Below are 25,964 nucleotides of genomic sequence, written 5' to 3' on the forward strand. Positions count from 1 at the left end.
ACATCAGCACGTCATCATCGACGCCGAGTGTGTACAACATACACGACCCGGCACTTTGCTGACCGCTTCACGCACCGATCCTCTCCTCCCTCCTCCAAACTTCCTTTTTTTCTTCTCTCTCGTTTTGCTTGATTATACGTACGTACACGATCGCATTTTGTTTCGTGGCCTCTCACGTTGCGGGCGTTCGGGCCGGACCTGCGTGAGCGACTCGCTTCAATCGATAACGCTCCGTGAGTCCGAGCATCTTCTCGAACGTTGCAAACTCTCGGGATATCGTTGATCTTTGGAAATTCGACGAATCTTTCGAATCATCAGAAAGCTCACGAGTCATTTTAGACGCTCTTTCCAATGTCTGAAAATTTCCCAAAATTTCACAACTCGTGCAATTTGTCGAACCTCTGAGAATCTTTGAAAATTCGTTGGAATTGAAAGTGGAAGCGTTTGACGATCGAAATGTGCCACTATATGCCAGATTTCGAGTTGTTTCGGGCGAATTGTTTCAATTCGGCAGCGTGAAAAAATATGTAGCAGCTAACATTTATATTTGATAAAACGTGATAAATTTTCGTCACGATGACGAAATCGTCAAGTCGTGGTTAGCGCAATGAGCTCACTAACAATATGTGAAAGTTTTTTAATGCGTAAAATTGCTTTAACCATCGGTGTTTCGCGAGTAGGACCGAGGTGACGCAAAAAGTAGATCGGCGAAATTGATTCCTGTTCGTTCTACGCGTTATCGAGTCGGTTAAGGCGCATCAGCGATTCTGTATAATTTACGAGGTGCCGATAGTCACCGCGAGAAAATTGATCGATGAATCTCGCCCGTCACATTCGGCTACCTTGGGAAATTCCTTTCATCGATCCCTGGTTTCGACCCGCCAAACGTTTCCAAATATAAAGAGGTACAGTTAGACCGGAGATAAAAGAGAATCTGTTTGTTTCTGCGTTGTTTTCCAATCCCGGATAACGATGCGCATATAACGCACGTTCTCGTTTGTGAAAACGTAATAATTGACAGACAGATTTTTTTCTGATCATTCTCAAACGAAATTTAGGTTATAGAGCCCAGGTTATACATATAGTATGTATATGTTCTAATAATTTTCTAATATTTATGATCATCTTCTAATTTTTGACAACCTCAAATCAATTATCCTATCCTCGAGATAGGATAATTTATACGTCTTCGAATATTAATATTACGTAATCCGGAAGTACGTGATTGCCCGACACCCAACACGCATTCGGGATTTGTCGCGCGTACGGTGGAAAAATTCATCGCCAGCGGAGGGTTAAAATTACAATTCCGTTCGATCCTGGTCGATCTCTGGACGAGAGAGGAACGCAGTCCGGGTAAATCCGATCGAATAGCCCTGGTAACACGATCCCTACACGCGATAAGTACTTCATAATCACCCTATGTACTCGGCAGGCGGCAGAGACGAGGGGTTGGCTTGCATTCCGACAGCCCTAGAGGGAGAAGAAGCTCGCGCGAGGGAGGTTTGGATGATAGACGAGCCGATACGTTCCCACGCGGTCCCGCGAACATGTCTGAAACTCACGTGTTGCCGTTCTCTTTCTCTCTCATCGTTTCCTTCTCTCTCTTTCGGCCGGTTTCTTTTCTCCCATGGCACCGGTTATAGTGTGTTGTGGGCGGTTATAAGGCCCCGAGGGCCCAACTGGCAACCTAATCACAGGCTCGCCCTCGCTCGTACGCAACAACGTACGCGTTCGCGTATTTCTCGAATCGCCAGCGCGACGCGACGGTTAAAAGCCGGGAATGTAACGCGAAACGTTCGTAACCACTTGCGCTGGCAACTGGCTGCGGACCATAACGAGTGACCAAAATACGTATACAATAATTAATAACCGTATACAATAGTCGCTTTCCTTTTGAACTCGTCGGCATGACGTCACTTTATTTATTCGTTTCCGTTTTGTCCGGATTATACTTAGATATACTTAAAACTGAGAAAATACTGCCATTTTGGGGATACATAATATGTGTATCCGTCCTCTCGACGCGCGTGACACGTTATTCCAGCGCAAGAGGTTAAACAGACGCTGTTAACTCCAACTCTCCTTGCAATTGGGATGGTTCCCACCCCATGTCGCGAATACCACAATCACCTTCTTTCTTTCGTTTTCTCCTCAACTCTCGGCCCATTCGTTATCCCACCACGGACTCATTTCCCTTTGTCTCGCTACCTTAATCCCTTCTCCCGCCACTCTCAACCACCAGGTTTCGCTCCTCTCTCGCTCTGTTTTGTCCTTAATTATTTATACCGTCTCTCGTATTGCTCGTTTTTCCTCTTTCCACTTACCACGACACCATGTCTATTTTCCTCTCCTCCCTCCCCCTTTTTCCCCCGTTTCTCTCTCTCTCTCTCTCTCTCTCTCTCTCTCTCTCTCTCTCTTTTTGTCATTTGCTGTAGACTGATACGGCTGTAAGTCAGATTATTCCGTTGTTCCTACGTTGGTGCTACGGTCGGCAAAATCGGCAGTTTCGTTCTTCTTTCGGTTCCTTATCGAGAGCATCTATCCCGTCGAAAATATCCCTCCCCCCTCCCCCCTTTAATTTCCGTAGCTTTCGGGCTTTACAGGTTGTTCTACATGCTCATTTTCTCCCGTGGCTGTTCACTCCTCCCTTCGCACGGTTCGCAGACACGAGGGTGCAGAGCAAGATACACCATGTCCGCGTTGCATATTATATGCGCGCACACATGCACACGCGAGACACACGCCGAACGGCTTACACGGCCGGCGAAATAAAATTATCGCGAGCGCTTTGCGTTCTAAGGTAAATCTCCGGGAAGAGGCGGGGGGGGGGGGGCGGAGAGGGGGACGAGCGGTTAAACTAACTTTCGCGTGGCCAGCGCTTTCGTTCACTCTTTACTGCCGTGCTGCTATCGATTTACGAGAATCGAGACGTTGCCTCGCCTCCGACGCTAGACTCGCCGTTTAAAATTAGGAACAGACACAGGCCGGCTGGTTTCCGCTGGTTTCCAGACAATATTTTCTGTCTTTAGTTTTATTTTTGTTTTTTTCAACTTTTTTTTTATTGGGGGATTAAATTTCGCGCGCTCTCTTTGTTCGTTTCAAATCTGTTGGAACCTGCTGGTTTTCCAAATCGAAGAACATTATGGCAAGATTTACGGCAATGAATAACTCAAGGAAGTATTTACTCATCGTGGCAACTGTTAATAAAAATTTTAGTTTACAAGAAATTGATTCTGCGAGAATGAAATGTGAAAGCTAACGAGCTTTGTATCGTATGTTGATGGATCGTCGATGGAATCACAGTTTCGAGAGAATTAATTCTTTGGAGCGTTTAAAATACTCGAAAAAATGTAACGTAGAATCTTCAAAAATTTCGTTTTCGTGGGTGAATCAGTTCTTCGTCGATGTCTCCAAAATTTGACTTTTACTCGCTTACCGTATTACTTCATTATACATGTATTTATTTTCATTGTCGTTTCGTACTGGCTCATGAACGTGTTAAACGCTATGTAACACATTCACGCGTGAGATTTTTCTCTGTCTAAGGACCAAGCTCTGTAAATAATTCATTGCAGCTCTCCGCGATAACAATATCACAGCTCAAACATGGAACGTGATGTTGCACCGCGCAAAGTACAAGATGGTAAAAATGCATGTAGACAGAGTCAAAATTCGAGGCGAAAATCTGAAAGAAGAAATATTGGTATTTCAATGTTTAAGTTAGCTGAAAAAAAAAAAAAATAATTTACTCGTCGTAACTACGTTTTTATTAATAAAAGTTGTTCACAAAAAATTAATCCTACGAGAATGAAACGTGAAAGTTAATAAAGCTTCACACCGGAGAATAAGATAAAAGTATTTTTCGCGACGAAATCGTATATACATAGATGTTGAACCAGAGAGCAGTATTTTCCAACAGTCTGGTGTTTGAAACTTTGGGACGTTCCGTCTTGCAATAATCGCGAGGCAGAGAAAATATGGATGACGAGGGAGGGAAGTATAGCTGTTAGTCCTAGATCTTGGTCTCTCTCTCTCTCTCGTCGCCCGAGGGAATTGTAAGGCAAAGGACGAAATTTATCGCGCACTAATGCGCTTTAAACTCATTGGACGTAAATTTATCAGACGGCCGTGAGGTTCCCGCGCTGTCGCCGCGGGCTCTGCTTTTCGACGTCGAGCAGAGGCGAGGTCAGACACTCGAACGTACGAACAAAAGACCGAGCGCAACTATTATGACGAACGATTTACTCGTGCGTCTTGATCGTTAACAGATAAGAATCATTCCCTCGTAAATTGAACTTTCTTCGAACTACAAACTGCTGAACGTTAGTCGATTTTATACGAACATTAACGTTTCTTCGTATTTATCTCCGTTTTGAAAAATGGCACTTTCATTGTTTCAATTGACGCCTGTATTATCTAGCAGTTTGCTCTACATTTCTAAGAAACTAATTAAATTATAAATTAAATGGCTTGCAGCAAGAAAAAGGTAGCTCCACTTTTCCGTTTCGTTCATTGTTCCATTTTCAAAAAAATTTCATCTTTCGCTTATAACTGGCGTAAAGAGGAGTCAGCTAGATTTATGACACGTACGAAACGAATTTATTTATTTTTTTTTATTAAAATTACTTGAAATCAGAGTAATTATCTCAAGTGCTACGTTTCTCACGCTTGTTATAAATTGATCACTCACCAATATTTTCACGTGGGATTCTTTGCTGTTGTTACGTGCGCGGCTAAGCTAATTTACAAAAAGAAAAAATCGATCCCCAGCCTTCTTCGGACGATCTACGACGATTCGGTCGATCGGCCGACTAGATTTCGTGGGAGATTGGCAAAGGAAGGCATCGATTCGATGAAACGGACGGTTTCCTGGTGTCGGAGATTCCGATCTCAATCTTTATTCGTGTATTGAACTACCGGTGGTCCCCCGGATCGTCGAGTGGATCCACGGAATACAGTAATTCACCGTGGGTGGCACGTGTCGAGTCACCGTCCCTTCCCTCTTCTTCATCGCGATGTTTATGCATCGCGGTTTAAAGCGACGTCCACACGGCGATCGAACGTGTCACGATTCCTATGGGACTTTCTGATGAATGTTTCCGCACGATAACGAACCCCGTGCCGCTGGATTACTGGACGTCCAGGTAACGGTGTACCTCTACAACGATCGAGCTCGATCTCGAATGGCGTTTAGAACGTTCAGTTCGACGTTATCGGTTCGACGATCTGTGAATAATAGAAAAGTGATGAGCTCGTGTACCTCGAGTCGAGTAAGAGGGGACGAAATCCCATTCCGGACGTTTACGCTGACAGTGCTTAATTAATTTAATGACTTACATTTTTCTTTTTCCTTTTTTACACGAAAGCAACGCTATTCGTCGAGGTTTAAATTTAAAAAAATTAGAAATTTGAAGAGAAAGGGGAGAATTTAAGAGTGAATAGCGGGACTTTTTATCAACGTATACACCACTTTATTTTTTTTAACGTAGAAAATAACGTAGCGAGATGTCTGCATAAAATATCGAGGAAGATCCCATAAACGACAATAATGTTCATCGACGATTAAGCGGGATTATGACTAGGGATGTACGACGTGTTCGCGTGTCGCAGGATCGTCAACGCTACTGATCGGCTTGTCGCGATACTTTCCCAGCCGAATCGACGCCGTGTTTTTGTTAATTAATGATCTAGCTTCATCTTACATTCTCTCTGTGTATGGCGACGTTGGTTAATCTTTCTTGGAAACGGCGAAACAAGTTTGGCGAACTTGCCTCTCTCGCAAGCTCATCGTTCGTTGGACGAGAATCTTTTCCAGTTAACTGGGACGGGATTACAAAACGAAACGGGAAAAACAAACAAACGGACGAAACGAAAACAAAAAACGAAAAAAAAAAAAAGAAAAAAATGATACGCTTTTAATGAGCATGTTTTTTCAAATGTTTACAAAAAAAAAAAGAAAGAAAAAGAAACAAACGTCGATTTAAATAATTAAACGATAGAATTTAACGTGAAGGGAATATCGCGCGGTCAGTGTAAAAATTAAGCAAATTTTGGAAAATACGCGTCAGCGTGCATCGTGGTTGAATGTAAACGTGTATTGTTGCTGTAACGATGGTTAAAGCGATCGTTAATATGTTTATTGTTGGCCAACTCTCTAAAATGGAAATGATCGCGCTATTAAATCGTACCGCTGTCTCCCATAATCCCATGAATATCCGCTATAACTCTTGCCACACTGTTGTTTTATTTGTGTCTCATAAACGAGGAAATGTATCAATTTCCACGCTGGGAATATTCAAAGGCGTTCCATTATTAACGTGAAACTTTCTATCGTTCTACTGATGACAAGAAGAAAAAAAAAAAAGAAAAAGAAAAAGAAAGAATATAGTTTGCTCTTCAGCAGTCGTGAAATAGGGATACACACATATAACAACATACATATAATATATGCATATATTCGAATCTAATCGAAATTTCTAATTTCACCCCTATGGAAATTTGTAAAATTTGCCTGTGAAATTCAGACTTTTATCGATATTAAAAAAAATATTAAAGAAAATTAGCAAAGAAAGGAGAATCAATTACTTTCGATGCTCAATATGATTTTGCAAATAACTCTAACAATTTCAGACGATTAAGTCGCGGATTTTTATGCAACTTTATACTTTCTCTTTCAAGATAATTAAAAAAAAGAGAATTGTTTCATTTATGAAACGTTGCAGGCAGTGTTGTACTTTGAATATTTTGTATATCCTTGCACGTCGTCGTATCGCGTGCATTTGTGCGGCTGTAAATTTTGAACCACGAATGCATAGAAACCCGCAATTAAAAAGGAAAAGGAATCGTGATAAAAGAGCAGATAGACGTCGGATATATTATCATAATAATCGTGTGACTCTCCCTTTTCCAGGGATACTTGGAGAACCTGTTGTCTCCGTCCGGAGGAACGATGGCGCGTAAGAACTGTGTCGAGCGTAAGCGATACCCCTGTACCGTGAAAGCACCGTTGGAAAGTCGATTCTGGACGCGATCAACAACAGCGAAAGCATCAGAGCACAGCGGGCGTAGCGGAGGCGCGAAACGTCGAATCGGGTGAGAGCGTCGGGTATCAGCGCTTGCGACGTGATCGTCGGGATCGATATTGATATCTGCCAGGCGTGCGGACGATCGATTTCACGACGGAAAGATTACAGAACGGACGTGTTCGAATTCGAGCCACGTCCGCAGCCAGCAGCCGCTGGGAGTCGAACAGCTCCTGGAGGAAATCTTTGAGGCTTGACTATCATCCAAGCGGGAAGGTGTGGACGCCTCTTCCTGGCCAATAAACCGATTCGCCTGGGGTTCGATTCAATTAGCGATTTGGAAGAAGCGGAGACCGAGGGTGTCGTTGGGGGGGGGGGGGCAACCCTCCCGTGTCGCCTGCGTCGGAAAAAAACGTCGAATCGGTCAACCGAGATGTCTGGAACGACGATGGCACGCGTGAAGGAGCTCGCGTTCCCGCCACGAAATCCTATTAATCCGAGATGAAATTCCATTAAGAGCCCCTTTGGCTCTAGGGGTGTGTGATCAACACGTTGCGGGAAAAAAGGGAATTAACCCGCGAACTTGGCGACAAAGGCGAAGAAAAAACGGAGAGAAAGAGAGAGAGAGAGAGAGAGAGATAGAGAGAAAGAGGAGCGCAGTTTTGCAGTTGTAGGGAGCAGCTCGAGACTCGTTTCCTGGCCAATTAGAAACGCTTCTCTGAGGCAAAGGGCCGGGATTAATATGTGCATTGGACGAGCGCCGCGAGCTGGAAGTTGCCAGAGCGGCGTGAACACCGACGACAGCTGTCGAAAGGAAGACAAGGGGATCCTCGAGCGGTGCTGGTGGTCCTGGGGATCCTATCCCGCGGGAATGGGGATGCTCCTGCCCGACGAAACTTACGAGGAACGTTCTTCGTCCTCGAGGCGAAGTTCCTGCCCGAACGTCCTCGCGGACATCGACGAGGTCGAGGCGGCCAAGGCTTTGGCCGCGTTCAGAAAGTGCGACGAGTTCCTCAAGAGGCACGGGATCAGGCCGGAGTTCTTCTGCAGGCACAGGGAACGGCTGGCGCTGCAAACTTGGCTGCTCCAGAGGTCGAAACTCTCCTCCGGTGAGTCTTTGTGCATAATGCTGCTCTTAATTTCGAAATGAGCTCGTTAACAGAGTAGATTAAATTAACGCGAGAAGAAATTAACATTAAAATTGATGTTAACATTTAAAAAATTGACATGAAAATAAATTAACATTAAAGAAAAAACACGAATTAGGTCGACGAATACGAAATGCAAATAAATCGACAAGTTTACCAATCAAACTGTTCGTTTCCACAGGTTTCAATCAGCTTTTGGAATCAATTCGTCAGCGCTACGTCATTTCAGAATCACTTTTAGAGTCGAGTCTCAAAGCAACTTAAATATTCAAACAGATATTCGACAATAGGCAATGTCATCCGATGCTACGTTTATTCATGTTTCAAGCACAAAAACATCACACAGAATATTCCAGTAATCGACATTTTGTACGCGTCGATCTTAACCCGTTTCGTTAATCGGTGTCTTATCGATATCAGAACGCGTTAGTAATGCGTCACTTGGCGAAATTAGCTAGCATTGTGGTTGCATCGTCGATGAACAGCGCGAGTAAGGTACAATCAAACTTGGTACCATTTTATGGGACTTTATAGGATGGGCGTCGCGATGCAACTGGCTGCCGCGAAGGTTTCGCGCTGCGGGTAATAGATTCACGTAGGAGGAACGAACAATCGCGGATGACAATTTACGGGGAAACGGGCGAGCGGATCGTTCGAAGCTGTTCCGTGCATCGAAAAATAGGGACGGTTCAATTGACCGGTCGCAAACGGGACCAGTTAAATCGGCGTTTCTCGTTACTTTCACCGGCGGTTGTTCTGTTGCCGCGGTTTTTTTTTTTTCGCGCAATGAAACGCATCGTTCTGGTAATTGGACACCTCTTTCCTAAAATTTACGTCCTTTCACCGGCGTCAGCCTGACTTCGCCTAGATTTATGGCTGTCCGAACCGGGCTCTTTGAAAGGGGTATTCTTTGCTCCCAAAAAATTAAACCTCAAATCGCGTCGCAGGTTACTTACAGTTTGTGATAAAGAAAGAAAAATGAAAATGTAATCTAAATCGAAAAAAAAAATCTAAAATTCAATCGTGTGGAAATCGATGTATCATATATAAGGTGTTCTCTCTAAGGTTTCTTCTTGACAAACTATGAGCTTAGATTTCTAATCTTACAATTAGAAATATTGATTTTCTGCAGAGTGTAGATTTTTATATCGAGACGTTTGACTTTCACTTTTAACTTTGATAATCTACAAATTAATTACGCTTAACAGTGTAACAATCTCGTAACTAATTTCAGTCGCGAGAAATATGAATTAGAAAATCAAACACTTTGAATTTTAACAAGAATTTACCTGAAATTAATCTAAATCTTCATCCATCTAAATTTCGATGATAATTTAGCTGTAAACCGTAACGATTTCAATTATTAGGACAATGTCCTAATGTTCTCGTTCTCCGAAAATCGACCAACCTCTTGTCATCTTTGAGTAACATTCCAGTTTTCAGCTTTTTCTCGTTCATTACCCCAAAGCGTATCGATGATCCTCAACTAGAGAAACTGGAACGCCTCGCGCGCACTCGTTTATTTTCCCTCTCCGTGTTTCGTGAAAAAGAGCTGCAGGTACGGATAGTACGCTGTCGATCAACGAGCTAATCGAGCGTACGTTATCGCCGACGTTGCCCGAAAACGTTTAGCCGTCGATTGATTTTTGCATTCGGCTACATGGAGCAAGCGAGATTCGATCGATAGGAGGGGGCCAACGGGGAGTGGTGGGCGCCCGAGCCTTTCTCTTTGATGTTAATTTCGATTTCGATGGCGGCCGGGGCGGCGATAATTTCGTTAGCCGGCCGTACTTAACGATCGCGGGCCCGTGAAACGCGGGAATTTCGCAGTCTCTCCCCTCGTGTCCCGAGGCGACCGGAGGGCATTAATTTTTGTTTTTAACGAGCTTTACGTATTTATGCAGCAGGCCGCATTAGCGCAATTGATTTAATGCGGCGCATTAATCGAGCCCTCCGCCCCCCCCCTCTCCTCCCTCGTTCAAGCCCGTGTAAATTATGATTGGAAAAGTCAATTTGTTCCCGTTCTGTTGTCGCCTCTCCCGACTCGGACAACTATCCTTCGTTCATTAGATTTCGTTGCGATTTCCGTTCTTTTCGACTTTCGGCCGATTGTCTATCAAGAATCGACATGCATGGCATTTTACTTACTTGTTTGTTAAATTCTGTTATACTCGGCGCTCTGGTTATGGTGTTTGTTTTACGTAGTTTATGTGAAATGTTCATTATCGTAATATTACTTTTTTTTTTTTTATACGAAACAATGTGTAAATTAGCTCAGTTTGTGATCGTCGATAAGCTTCGGTTTATGCGACTTTTGGGTATGGTTAATTCGTATCGCCATTATTGCTATCCTATTATCATCACGATGAAATGAAAGTATATCAACCTATCTCAGTGAATAAATATGAATTGTAATTCATATATTACAATCAATGATATTATCATAATCAAATTGAAGATCACCAAAGACATTATGTCAAGTGTTTGATGCACAGAGTGCTTTGACGCCATAAACTAGACCAGAATCAGATTTTCGTATGTCGTTTGGTCATTTATAACAAAATTACTCGGAAAATATTTTTTCGCGTGAAAAAGATTTATCCATCGAACCTCTCGATTGCAATTCACCGTCGTATTACTCGAGTCGAGAAAAATAATTTTCATTTGGTGATATGGTAATAGCAGGCTTTGCAAATACTTAGCCCCTTTATGGGGTAAGAATGTGTACGCAGATAAAGTTTGCGGCGGGCCAGGGAATGTAATTAAATCATGAAGAATGTCAGTTACGTTCCTATGGTTTCGCGTTTTTTTGCCAGTAGAATTTAATCCGAATGGATTACGTTTCTGGTTGTTTTAGAAGCGGTGTGACCTTTGAAAACTTTTACACAGAGTGATAAATATTTGGGTTACACCGTGAGAAGAGCTTCCCCGTGGAAGCGTAATCCCGTGGAAGGCTTCCGCGACTTGAAATTGAAATTAAGTCGTTCCTCTCTCTCGGCTCTCTCGTATTCGACCCCTGTCCGTTCTCGAGATTTCCAGAAAGACTTCTCCTCGCAGTTTAAAGCGCAGAGCTTCCATAGAAATGTCGAATTTTCTCTCGGACATTGTTTTCGAATTACTGACTTTCCTCGAAAGGGAGATTTTTTTAAATTTCCTTTTGTAGATAAAAATTTCTTGGCATATGATCGACGTTCAGTACTCTCTTGAAGGAAACAACTTGCTTTTATTTAAATTTATTTAAATTTATTTTACAAGACGATATAAATTCCAGAATAAAGTTTTAAAAGTAATGTCATTGCATTTTTTTTTTTTTGTTTTAGTTAGTCCCTCGTGATTTTATATCAGATTCCTTAACTCTCAAATATTTAAGCGAGTTTCTGGTTCCACTATTCAGGGTTATTGCTTAAAATTTCAGTGCGAAAGTGTCCAAAAAGTATATTAGAAATAATTCGTGTTCACTCGATTATCCACACTAGGACATACAGTGATCTATACTAACATTCCAAGTCCAGTAAAATTGTGAAAAGAATCGTACAGCAATATTTGTTCAGCCCTTAAAATCATGGCATTTTTAGTCGCAGAAAAAAGCGACTTCTCTTACGTTTGAGGTTTGGCGAATATCTCAATTTTTTCTTTCGCCACGTGATGTTAAAATATTTTTGAAAAAAAGAAAAGAGAAACAAACTCGGATGAAGAAACTTTACGCTTGAAAAGAAGCTCGTGCGTGTGAAAAATTATAGCAGTTCAAGGTATCGAGTGAATTTCACATCATGAGCTAGTTCACGTCACTCTTGCAGTTAAGAAAAGATGTCAACGAGATAGAGAAGATTAGAGCGAGATAGATAGATGGATAGATAGGGAAGATCCTTCGTTCTGATTCGAAATCTCATTATCGTTGCGCCAAGTTCTCCCTCGGATGCTCTCTAAGATAGCTAGCCGGGTGCGTAGATCAGTGGAGATAAGTTTTCTCCCCTTTAATCACGGACAAGGTAAACTTTTCTTTTCAGCCAGTCGGTCGAAAACAAGAGGGTCCCGGGCCGCTCTTCAACCGGTGCAAGAGTAACCGACGGCGGCGCGCGTGCTCTCTCAAGGAGCTGCAACTTTTCAAAAGTTCCTTAACTATCAAATCATCGGGTATCACGGCCCGTTCATCTTTCGCATTTGGATCCCCCGGGCGGAAGTCCGTCGTTTCTGTCTCCACCTTTCTCCAAACCATCCGGAGATCTCTCTTTCCCTTTCCCCGTTCGCGAGACAACATCCTGAACGTTTAATTAAATATCTCTGCGACTCGTTGATATCTGCTCGAAAAATCAGCCGCTTTGTCCACGGTCGAGTTACATAATTGGAAAGCAGACGTTCCTGTCATTAATCACTGGGTTTTGCTTTGTTTCTCTCGTCGATGTTAAATTGACTATTTGTTTAATTGAAAATTGGCACCCATTGGAAATTTCGGGAATGGACGAAGTAAACTTTTCTTTCTCTTCCACCCTGGTAGTTGCGCTAGTAATTCGAGTTTATAGTTCTCCGGATAGTTTCACGGCCGAAGAATTCAATTCAATTCAATCTCCTTTTCCCTTTGGTGGTTAATTTTTGCACGGTACGAAACTGAATCTGTCGATTTCACGGTAGATTTGGAGAATGTAATTAATTGCCGAATTCCTGCACATCGGTACGTTTCAAAATTTACATTCGTGAAAATTCAGTGGGGGGGAGGGGAGGGGGAGTTCATTTCACATTTGAAGGTAGTGATTTGCAAATAACCAAGTATTATATTTGGATGGGAGGATTATACTTGTATTATGTTTGGATAGTGCTTCCATTAGAGGATCGAATGAATTTTATCGTCGCGTTCTCGGTACGTTTCTCTATTTTATTGCCGCAAAATCAACGGGTTTTAATACTAGTGACAGAATCGTGATCCAGCCTTCTTCAGTAAAGGTGGTAATACAATTAGCCCGTATTGTTGGTTATTCGCCAATTCCTCGCCGAATTGGAAAGAAAATCGAACCGATCGGCCGATTACCAACACCGGGCACGCAATTACGAGTAAATTCCGCGGTGACATTCGGCTGTTTTCCCAGATCAGAAAATAAAGGCCGCGTAATTACGGGGATGGAATTACACCGTGTTTTATAATCAACGTAATCACAACGCTGCTCGTAGCTGAACGAACGAACAATTAACGTATCGGGGCGTATCGAGGCGGCAGGCTCGCGTTTTATCATATTAAGCGTCCGGGACACGTCCATATGAAAATGCTTTCTATTCGCGTATTATTTCCCAATCTCGCGGTATGTTTGTTTGTCGGAGCGTCATTTGCCTAGTAAATGGACAATTTTACGCGATCCAGATTAATGCTTTCGAACTCCACGTTTGTATTCTTCGAGTAGCGTCGTCATTAAGAACTTGATGACTCTGAATTCCTTGACCAGGCTCGTTCATTGATATTTACTATTTTAAACGATGCAATGTAGGAACACAGTGTAGACAAATTTTTTGAAATCTATTTATTTATTTATTTATTTATTTTTTTTGTTACAATGTAATTCAAAAGACCAAAATTGTAATTATAAAGAAACAAAAATTCTAGAGGTGAAAATCAGTGTTAAAATAGAAATTGAAAAATAAAAAGATCTATAGTACTTTACAGATTGTAGAAATCTGAAAATAATCAAAATAATGTTCAATTAATAAAATTACTAAACAAAATATCTGTTATCAAGTGATGATATTTTATTAACAGGCAATCTTCTTGGATTTTACTGTACCATGAATTTCAACGTAATTACAAAGATAAAAGTATCAGATCAGTGAAACACGAAATAAAAATTTTCACTTTATATATCTCAATATCTCAATGTCCAGTTACTGCAATAAAATGTCTCTTGCGCCAGACTATGATTTTTGATTCCGACAATCTTCTTGGCTTCTACTGTACCGTGTAAATTTCGACACGAAGGGAAAGAAAGAGAGTGAGAGAGAGAGTGTGGTAGGTGTTAATTTTTTCGCGCGACGTCAACAACTGTTTATTCGCTGGACAGGTCGTCTCATCTCACTTACCTCCGTCTCGGCAACGTCTCTTTTCTTTTTCGTTTCCTGGAGGAGATAACGCTTCCACGTGGTTTCGTTCCTCTCCCGAACTTTCTTCATACAACTTGTTCCATTTGTCGTCGTCGGGCGTATCGCTCCGGCGAAGTCACGCCGCCAGTGCATCGGCACTCGTCGTGATAAAAGAAACGGCGGACATCGCCTATAAACGGGTGTGACATCTCGCACGGACAAAAAACTTTGATAAAGCACCGACGGTGGGGGGGAGGGGGGGGGGGCAATTTTTCACATCACGGCCGGCATTGAATATTTCCCTCGCGCAACGCTCGAAACATTTCGAGTTTATCGGTTTACGCCGCGAAATTGATCGGGACACGCCGTGGAGCTTCGCGTTGTTTGTTAATTCCACCCATTCCGATCGATTCGACGCGAACAAGTCGACGAATAAATGCTGGTAATGTAATTATTACCGTAGGTTGTTCTTTTTTTTTCACTTATTAACCGGATCTTTAATCGTGAAATTGAAAGTTGATAAAGATCAATGGGCTTCGGTTGGATCACTTTTTGGTCTTGAACCAGACGATGATGAACACGGTGGAATCTTGTTTTTTAACTGAGGTGAAAAGTAACTACGGCGCGTAGAAAAGTAAGGGATATTTGACTAAGAAAATTATCAGGCGTATTCAAGAGATCGGCGATTGATATCTTTATAAATGAAACAAAATGAGTTACTCACTAAAATTCTTTTTTTTTACTAGGAATATCTACATATATGAAAATATCTACATATTTTCACCTTCCCATTGGTAGTAAATAAAAATAACAATCGCATTGCATTGAGATATTGTTTAAAACGCAAAGTTTACATTAGATTCTTCACGTTGTACTGCGAAAGAATCGAAGGAAAATTCAAGTGTTACCCCAATTACCAATCACGAACCAAGAACACTATAGCTTCAAAGTCAAGGAATTGCTTCTTTTATTTCATCACCGCGAATCTCTCTATTTTTTTCACGTAGGGAGCTCAAAGAGATAATTCATTGGTAAAGCGAGCAGGTCGCACGGACAGGTTAATCGGCGAATTCAACGAAACGATCGACAATCGTGGCGCAGGAGCGCGCGGGATCGTGTCCGTGAAACTTACGTTCACCCGGTGTCAGGTGGATTCGCGTAATTAGCGTGCTCGCTGGTAATGAAGCCCCCATTATGGGCCGGGCCGTCGGTTAATTAGGTTGCACGTTGATTTATTGCGATCGCGAAGGTGTCCGGATGATAGAGGCGCGTACTCTGCGTCCTACGTGTCGCTTCCTTCCATTGAAATACACAGGTGAAAACACAAAAGAGTCGTTTGTCTCGTGATCGAGATTTGTCTCGTTGCGACGACGACGACGACGACGACGACGACGACGACGTTCGTGCCTCGGTCGATGTCGATGAACAGGAGTGGTGTGACGAGTTCCAGTTTATTCACCGGCAGATCGCGAGTGTATCAAAGATTGATTTCTCGAGTGGAAATTGGATCAGCGTGATGGCAAGTTTATCGGCCGAAAGGAAGTGGGGCAGCCCACAGCCTTCGCCTGTTAACGAGCAGAACACTCGACTTCGAATCATTCGATTAGGAATCCGTGTCTTGACAAGTCGAAAGTATTGCCGAGCCACCACGGCGCGGGTCGAGTGTACTCAAGCGGAATTAAAAGCAATCATTTCGAAAATATTTGTCGAGAGTGGCGGCACTCGAGGCTGTGCAAGCCTCATTGGGTGATTTCTTTTCTTCTTTCTTTTTTTTTTTTTTTAAATTTATGAATTATTTAGAAATTCTTCGATGAACAGATCTCGGAGTTAATGTTATTGCTGGTATTATTGTAGATATTGATTGTCTGACTGTCTTTTTTTTTTTTTAACAAAGAAACACCTATGCAATGCAACTAGTATAGATCGTTCGGTTTTGTTTACAAACCAGTGCTGCACACTTATTCACAATTTTTGAATCAAAAGTTATAGTTAATTTATATATTGCACGTGTGTATTGAAAATCACGATTATTGAAAATAGATTCTGTTTTCGATCCCGTGTGCGTCAAATCGATGATTGTTTTATATATAAATAAATAAATATATATATATATATAAATTTTATATATAAATACCATCATTTAAAAATGGCAGAAATGGAATCTTATAGGTCTTCATCGTCAACGTTGTTAGTCGTATTAAAATCGTTTTTTCCTATTTCTTTCAATTACACTTCTCTAATTCGTTCTGGCGTTAAATTTTTTTTTTTTTGAAAATTGTCAATTTCTGGCTAATTATTTTCTTTGGAGATAAATGGCTGAATTGAAACGAGGGGCACTTTGTTGTTCGGTATTAAATCATAGTGTACAATGCCGCGTCTCGTTCCACACGGCACGATCGATATATCGAACGGAAAAATGACCTGTTCCGGAGGAGCAGGAAGAAATACTTGGCAAATCGGCACGTCAACGAATAGGAAACGCGTCGTTGACTGGTTTAGCTCCACAACAGGTCTTGAAATTTACTTAGCCGCGCGATAAATCATTGCCCCTCCACGTATCGCTTTGTGCACAAGCCTTTAAGCATCGTTCCCCTCCCCTTGCCCCCCCCTCCGCCTCTCCGCGCGCACGCGTGTTTATTCTCATATTTATTCGGGCGAATTTATGGACGCATTTATTATGAAAATTGATATTTCGAGGGAGAACCAGCGGAACTGTTTGACGGTGTCTCGCGCGCCGCGTCCACCAACCGAGACGAATAAAATCAATTTCCGGGTCCATTGAGCGCCGGCCATGTAGGTTCAACGCGCGGAAGGATGCACGTGACCGCTTTTCCGACGCTTCGATACGCTTTTATAATAATTCATCGCGGCTTCCGGGGGGCTTTATCATGCGTTATCGTTAAGCCGTTAGACGTCCGTAACGATCAAGGATTTTCACTCGGATGTAGCCGAGTTTAAAATCTGCCACCGCGATGTGCCGCGCGAGGAGTATGCGAATTAAAAGGCACGACAATTTCGTAATAATTCGCACGAGTTCAAATCGTTTGGAGTATATTATTACTTTAATCATTTCTCTTTCAAATGTAACGAAGTAAAATTTCAGTACTATGAAAATATAAAAATCAGACTGCAAGTTTTGTAGGAAATTTGGAGGCGTAACAAATGCGAAACAACTTTTTGTAATTTGTAACAGGAAATTGAATAAAAGTCCCCCAGTCTAATAGTGAAATAATCGAAGGAAACACGATTATCCCAACGTGCTCCAAATTTTTGATCGAAATTGTACGTAAAGTTTCATATTTATGTATAAATTTATACATAAACTTTTATATCTGTTAATATAAATATGGCTTACATACATAAACTTATACATTAAATAAAGTTTATTATTTATATATAAAGTTTTATATTTATCAATTATCACAGAGACAAGGATATCGAGCCTCCAATTGATATATTAATTTCAATTCAATGTTAACGTATTACGAATAATAATGGTCAAATATGTTAAACTTAAATCAGTCAAGTAAGTATCGAGCAATCTCGTAGAGAAACCGTGACGCGGTCGATTGTTTTCAAACTGGAATTCGAATGTTCGTGCGACATTAGATGGCGGAGGGAGGAATGTATGAAAAACATTCTCTCACACGGTTTAATCCGATGTTAAATTGAAACGCGTCGATTCGGGGCGTTTATCCTGCTCAGCGAAGTGTGTGCTCCGCGTGTAGTGTGACCACGCGAAATAGGGATTAGTCGGTCGGGTCGTGAATTATTTTAACGGCGCGATACCACGGGCGAAGGGGGGAGAGTGGGGGGGGGTTGGAGGGATCGGGCTACGGTTCTATTATAGGATTGTCGCTGAGCCGAACGCCGTGGATTTCTCTTTGTCTGGTTTTGTCGTTGCCATTGATTCGTTGAAAAGATAAACCTCGTGAAATCCAAATGGAAGCTTCCTCCCGTATCGTTCGCCGGAATCTCCGCGAACCCTTTAAAATCCATCGTTCACTATGCTTCGCCGGGGCAATTTCTCAACAAAACGAACATTTGTTGCGATCAACGAATACGTTCCGCCGTCTAATGCATCACGAGGATCGCTCGAAACTGCTTGTATTACACGCTGCGAGCGTGATGCGTTTACAAGAGGGTTTTTCAACCTTTCGGGCAGAGGATAGTTTCGTACATTGTAAGCACGATCGTGACCGAGACAAATTTATTCAGTGATCTTTCTACGGGAACGTAGGATTACATTAGATTACGATATCGAAAGGGGGAAAGATATTCAGTTGTTTTTCTAATTGTACGACTATTCTGTCTTTATGCTCGAGCGTTAGTCGAGGTTACTTTATTTCCAGCTGCTTCTAACTCATTTGCATCGTTTGAAATCTGAAGAATTTTCTTAGTATTTTCCTTTAGTAGCAAGTTGGTACAACAAATACATAATTGTCGAAACAATACGCGAGTTAGTATCTCAATCTCGAATATTATTGAAATTTTTGAATTTTTCCAATAATATTATCTATCGATCGTAAAAAAAAAGAAAAAAAAAAAAAAATGAAGAGGCCTAACCTTTAAAATCGTTTCTCGAATTCTGTTTTTAAAATCTGAAGAGTTTTCTTAATATTTTTCTTCAGTAACAACTGTCGAAACAATATGTGAGTTAGTGTCGCAATCTTATTGAAATTTTTCCAATAATATTGTCCATCGATCGTAGAAAAACGAAGAGAGTTGTCCCTTAAAACCGATCGTTCCTCGATCGAAGATTCTCTGCTGACCGGGGGGGAAAAAGAATTTGATCTTTGGGCGAGAGCGTCAGGCGAAAAGTTGAAATAACGCGAGAAATCCTTGTGGCAATCGTCTCTCGGGATAATATTGATCCGCGGTCTGAGGGAAATACCGGCGGTGGGATTAAATATTTGACGGCGACCTTCTAGCCACGGCCAGATTCTTTATTTGACGTTCGATGACGGTGTGTTTGGCCGTAGGACCGGGATTAAAAGTGGCGTTCGTACAAATTGTACTTACGCGATTAAATTACCAGCGGTTTCTTCCATTCTTTCGTCCTTCTTCGATTCATCTTCCAAACTGGCGATCGCTTCGCACAGATTACGTCACAGTTATCGCAGTGAATCGTGTGTGTCATCTTTTTAACACGTTGTGAGATATTTCGCATTTTGCATTTCATCGTCGGTGATTGTTAGATTTTTATCGTTCCTTTATTAGTAATAGAGGCACAGTGTAAAGTATAACGACAAGAAACTAAGGTTTGTGTGAAAGCCTGTGTATAAAATTGAAAGTAGGTAGCGTGTAGTTGATTTGGCACTTTTTAATAAGGACTCCTTTGAACTCGAGGAGAAGAAGTAAAAGTAAGAATATACATATACATCCAGATTCGTTAATAGGTATACACTTTCTGACAGCTGTATTTCAACACGCATCACTGCGACGGTCGTGTAAATTGAAATTTTCAACGTTACGATAATTTTTAATCTTCAAATGCTGCACCGAGATACTGAGTTCTCTATTCTCTTTTCTCTTTTGTAGTCTTTTTTCAATATTCATATTTCGTCGAGCTTTTTGTTTAAGCTCTGCATTAATTTATTTCCACAATTAGAGCATGTAGCTGTCCATGTAAGAATGTAGAAGAAACGTAAAATCACTTGCGCGATTAAATTTAGTAAAATCAGCAGATATGATAAATGTTGGCAATAAAACGTCCGCAACGTGTCAAACCTCTGTCGCGACATTGTGCCGGTTGATCGAAGGGTTGCTCGTCCGGGGGTTGGTTCTTTTTCTCTCGAGAAAGGGAGACGAGCTACCCCGGCAGAAGGGAGTGAAAAGAAAGAAGGGGCCGAGGATGGAAATTTCATCGGGATTTATTAGCCACGGGAAATCGACTAGGGGCCTCGTAATGACCAAGGCATTACTAATGGGGCGCGAGGTGGGCAAAAAAGGGCGGAACTGGCTGCCAACGTAACAACGCTGATGCAAAAGCGAACAAAATGCCGTCAGGTGTTGCACCCATAAATCACGCCGCGTACGTACACCAACCTTCCTCAGTCTTCGTCGTGACGTGGCGCGGCGCGGCGCGTTTGCCGGTGTTTCGCGGCGCGTTTCGTCGGCCACCGATGAATTCGATAAATAAAACATGGCACCGGCAAACCGGGCCACCTTCGGCAGGATCTCCTCGATCGATGATCGACTACCTGATCTTCTCGATCTTTTCTCCATTGACCCTCATTTCCCCAACTTGACTTGTCACCGATCGACACAGTGACAACATTGACAGTGAACAGATTAAATTTCTGTTCGATCGCGTAATACACCTACACCTCTCGGGTATAGATGTACAATTTTATATCGTGATCTTACACATTTTCGACAGATTTCGTAAGAAACGTGTCAAATTGACGGACGAAGGTGAAATTTCATTTAACAAGCAGCTTTGACGTTTTTGTCACGATATCTTTCACACAAAAAATTGTACCCCGATACTACTCGTGCATCCAACGTTTCAGAATTTGATACAGACTACGTTATTGTTGGAAGACAAGTTTTGTACTTGTAGTACACTTGCTGGTGGATGAAAGTAGTTTGGAGATACCAGAAAACTATACCATGGATGTCTCATTTTATAGTTTCATTAAACTATCAGTAGAGAAATTGTATATGGGAAAAGAGGATTATTCTTACGACGTTCGTACGATCGACGCTTGGCGTTGATAGTATCTTCCAACGTTCCCGAGCTGTTGTATTTTCGCGCAATTCCGAAAACGACCATTCTTACGCAATCGCGTAAGAGAGAGGATGTAATTTTGTTTTTACACGGCCGGGGGACTTCATTTCCATCGGCGACGTCTTGGAATTGCTGATTTAACGTCGTCGTATGAAATATCCGTTCCGCGTTTCGCCAACGACCGCCTAATGTAAATGTATGATAACCACGATAGAAAGTCTCTCCCTCTCTGGCTCCGTGTTATTCACCGGACCGTCGTGAATAGGGGGCAGACGCTCGTCGCGTAAATAGGGTAGGTTCGCGCGGTGTAATACGTTCGCGCGTTACATGGGCCACGGGTTATGTGAAAGAATTTACAGCTGGACGGAAACCAGCGCGAAAAGACGAGGTTGTTGGAATCGAGAGAGAGAGAGAAAGAGAGAGATCGATCCGTGAACACGTGACCTCTGTATGGTCGTAACATATCCCTCCCCCCCCCCAAAAAAAAAATATTAGGTCTCCTGTAGTTTTGTCAGAGCGAATTTTCTAATCAAACTTCAAATCACGTTTTAAAGAGTACCGTTGTTTTGAATTTTCAACAAAAGTTAAAGATTGCTGGCTTCTTTGATTGAATTTAAACTCTAAAGCGCGAGCAGAGAGTAGTACTAGTAGAACTATTACAAGTAAAAAATACAATCTCGTGTTGGATAAATCACGTTGCTGGCAAGCTGTTTGGTGTTACGTACCGCTGCAACCTCGCCGATATCAGACGACAAGAAAAACTTTCAAATTTACATAATTCACCTCGACGGATTCTTCTCGTTGTCTCGTTCTTTCGAGCAAACCTCGAACGTTTGATAATTCCACGACGTTCGAAACAGTAGCGTTTCACCGGCGAATCGGCAATAAATCGCACAAGGTCCCGAAGCTCGCTCGTCGAGGGTCGCTATTGACCAGAGAAAGAAAGAGAGAGAGCGAGAGAGAGAGAGAGAGAGAGAGAGAGAGAGAGACAGAGAAAGAGTTCTTCGCGGAGGAGACGATTGCACAGCAAAGCCCCACGCACTTCGTTCGTATCATTAATCAGGGAATGCCTAGGGATGAAAAGTTTCGTCGCCCGAGCGACGGAACGTTATCTCGGACAGCGTAATTTTTAAGGGTGTACCATCGGTAATTACAAGGCATTATGAAGCATCGATGCGAGCCGCGGCCTCGTTATAAATCAAGACGGATTCAACGCGCGTCCCGAGCGCGAGAACCGAGACTCCTACGAAGCGGAGAGATAAATCACTATGGCGGCCCGTAGCCGTGCCATTCAGAGGGATCGTTCGGGAAAGGGAGGTTTCAGCCGTGCGCCGGTATCTCTTAAAATTCGTCGATTATCTATGCGTGTGTACACACGGTTTTGAACGGCACGTGAAACGTGCGTCGAGGAATGAAGTGCTCTTAGTGTCCGTGTCTGAATATTCATTTTATATATTATATGCAAAATCTTTTGTATATTATTTTATACATAATTATATAATTTTACATATTGAAAGATTTTTATACATGACATGTGTATTATTTCATACATAATTATATAATTTTATATGCAATATATATATCGTTATATGCATACATCGTTGTCTTCTTGTACATTACACATATTTTAGTGTCATACGTCTTTTTTGTACGTTCCATTTAACATGTAGTTCCATTTATATTTCCAGCTTCGAAATGAATATAGCTAGTCTAAGAGTTTTGGGCGAGGGGCTGTGTGTTTTTTAACGCACGCTATATCATTACGGTGAAACAGGAATTACGTGCGGGAGTACTGTTATGAAAGTTAGATGGATCGAAGAGCCCGGGATTCGGGTTTACTGCACGCGCAGAGATCTCCAACTTGGACGGATGGTAAACGCGGAGCGTACGGTCGCGTTTTATCCGCTTTATCAGGTTTTCAGCGGAACGTCCGATACGATGCCATTGTTTCGGGCATAATTAGATCGTCGGGCCGCCGGATCCGCGTCTATTTATTGCCTTCTATGCGCCACGCTCTGCCTGCAGGTGGTGTGGCGTCGCGTGTGTACGCGTGTATGAGCACGCGAAACACAGGGCCCGGCCACGGCAAACGGCAGGCGATAACTCAGCCAGCAGGTATATAATTATCAAACTGCGTAATTGTTAATTATTGTGCCATTGTTGGCGACCGGTAATTAATGCGGTGCCAAACTCCCTCGGTACGTGTCTCACGCGATCGCACGATTGATCGACGGCGGGCCCCTTGCGCGCATCCGCCCTCCAACGAGCGTTTAAAGTCCAGGGAAATGAAAGAAAGTGGAACGATCTTTCCTCGTTTCGCGTGAACAATGCCGCGGAAACTGGTGGACGCGTATATTCACCTCGCGTCTCCTCTTCCATCAAGGACAATGTTATTTTATCTCAACGTTGCTTGTAACTTAACTGCGATAATTAGCATTTCAACACGTTGATCGCCGAGTAGGTTCCTCACGGGGCCAGGCATTCTGTTGTTTTTTTATACTTTCTTTTTACGTTCTCGCTTCTTATTCCTTTGCTCTTTTTTTTACCCTTTTTGTTGAGTTTATGCACATGGACATTATGCCTCGGTGTTAGCTTGCTAAATTAGAAGCATTTTACACATTTTCCGCATTAGAGAATTTAAAATTCAGATTAACCTGAGACTCGGTTCTAGTTTAACTATTACAATATTGTGTATTTTTATGTAAATAAAATAGTTGCGACTTTTTCAAGATAATTCAATAATTTATATTATTATCATATTGTTATTTGAAAGTAATGTACCATTGTAAACTCATTTTTCTACTAGACATTATTACGTTATTTCTTTCTTTGAAATTTAATAAAAATAAGATCGTCAGCCAAATGGATCGACGTCGTTGAGGATCGAAACTCGATCGTAATAAAATAGGAATAACTTCAATGATTCTGGTTCTTCACTTTGCCTTAAGATCTTCTTCATTTGCCATTTCTCTTGCGATTGCCTTCAGTAAAACTGCTTTCGGAATCGTCTCGAACTTATTAAGTTGTACCACGTGTATCTAATCTCTCAGGTCTCGAGCCACCATTGGATTAGACGTATTTCACTTCCGTCCGTGAAGTTTCACTTTCTGCTTAACTTATCGAATCCCGATCTTCGCGTCACGGTGCGCACAGGTAGCTGTCCATCGCGGTGGTACCCGTGGAAAATAAATCCTGCCGGTGGGCGGGCGGCCACGATCGATCATTCCCGCTAATTAATTCATCCGTCAATTAGTAACGGCTCCGCGTGTATGTGTGTATGTGTGTAGAACCGCTCTCGCACCTAAGAGATCCGACCACGTGAACCGTACGGTCGAAAGAAACGAATGGAACAGGAGAAATGAAGAAGGAGAATAAGAGAGAGAGAGAGAGAGAGAGAGAGAAAGGGTGCGAGGCCCTCCACCTCGAGAATTTAATTAAACCGAAAGAAGACGACGAAGAGTAAGGCGATATAGAGTAGCAAGAAGCCGCCATTCGACTCCCTTTCTTAATGGTTCTCTCGCTATACCGCGCGACGAAAACTCGCAACCCCCGTAACTTCTCTCCCCCCTCCCCCCCATTCACCTTTTCTTTCATTTTCTCCTTCCTCTTTTCTCCGCCTGGCAAAACGATGTCCCCCTTTCAGCTGTTTAACGTTCGCCGATGCGTGGCCGCCTGCCCCTTCTTTCCTTCACCCGTGAATTTGTTCTACACTCCACGCCGGAGTGAAGTTCGCTCGAGTTGGTCGGGACATTTCCTATTCAAATTGTTCCCGATTTGCCGCTCTAAACTTGGCGAATCTTTCACCGCGAGTTCTTCCGCTATAAAAGTCATTGACCCCCGGTTGAAAGTGGAGGGAGAGAGGTTGTACGAATCTCCTCGTCGGAGATTTGCGAGTAAAATGTCGCGCCGTCGGCCAGAACGTTTGAAAAAGATTGTTTTTTTTTTCTCTCTCTGTCTGTTAGTTGTATACAGTTTCGCGTGGAAATACACGCTCGACGATATTCATCGATGTACGTATTACGCGCACTTGGAAACAGTGTCCCTTGCACGTTCCATATTTGATGGTATCTCGAACAATTTCTTCTCGCCCGTGTATTGGTCGTTTTAACGTTTTCCTGCGTGATAATGTACTTCGGGTGCGTACGACTGGTGTCGATGCTTCGGCCTGTATCTTCCACCATATTCATTTCTTCTTATCGTTCTATCTTCATCCATTGCCATCTTGTTCCTTCCCACTTAATTCCGGGGGTATGAACGCGTCTGAAACGGCGACAAGTTTCAGAATGCGCTTCGACGACCGACTATTTTCCATAATTCTCTAAAATTGTTTTCAAAGATAATCGTACATTCGAAATTTTTACAATTACGTTTCGCTATTTTACTCCACGTTTTCAAGGTAACGATAAACACTGCAATTTTTATATTCTTTGCAAATTGAAACTACACTTGCACACTTAATTTTTAACTTATAATTCTGTTGACGTACGCTGATTTATAAGTCCGCGACGCATAATGCTAATTTACGTAGAAAATGATTATATCATAGTCAAAAATTAAGTTTGCCGTCTCTTAAAAATAATTTTTGCAATTACGCTCTGTTATTTTATTCTACGTTCAAGGCAACGATAAACATTGCAATTTTTATATTCTTTGCAAATTGAAACTATATTTGCACAGTTAATTTTTAACTTACAACTCTGTTAACGTACGCTGATTTATAAGTCCGCGACGCATAATGCTAATTTACGTAGAAAATGATTATATCATAGTCAAAAGTTAAGTTGGCCGTCTCTTAAAAATAATTTTTGCAATTACCCTCTGTTATTTTATTCTACGTTCAAGGCAATGATAAATACTGCAATTTTTATATTCTTCGCAAATTGAAACTACACTTGCACAGTTAATTTTTAACTTACAACTCTGTTAACGTACGCTGATTTATAAGTCCGCGACGCATAATGCTAATTTACGTAGAAAATGATTATATCATAGTCAAAA

General features: G+C 42.1%; 1 protein-coding gene across 2 annotated transcripts in view; it reads left to right on the top strand.

The window, feature by feature from the left end:
- Window positions 1-25,964, top strand: part of LOC122537311 (unconventional myosin-IXb) — a 97,617-nt gene that overhangs the window by 21,229 nt on the left and 50,424 nt on the right. For both annotated transcript variants that reach the window (XM_043670390.1, XM_043670389.1), the window contains one exon: window positions 6,914-8,134. In XM_043670390.1, the coding sequence (XP_043526325.1) occupies window positions 7,768-8,134 (367 nt within the window). In that variant the 5' untranslated portion in view covers window positions 6,914-7,767. The remainder of the gene's footprint in view (window positions 1-6,913; window positions 8,135-25,964) is intronic.

The sequence above is a fragment of the Frieseomelitta varia genome, unplaced genomic scaffold (assembly GCF_011392965.1).
Source record: "Frieseomelitta varia isolate USP_RPSP 00005682 unplaced genomic scaffold, Fvar_1.2 scaffold_900, whole genome shotgun sequence".
Classification (NCBI taxonomy): Eukaryota; Metazoa; Arthropoda; class Insecta; order Hymenoptera; family Apidae; genus Frieseomelitta; species Frieseomelitta varia.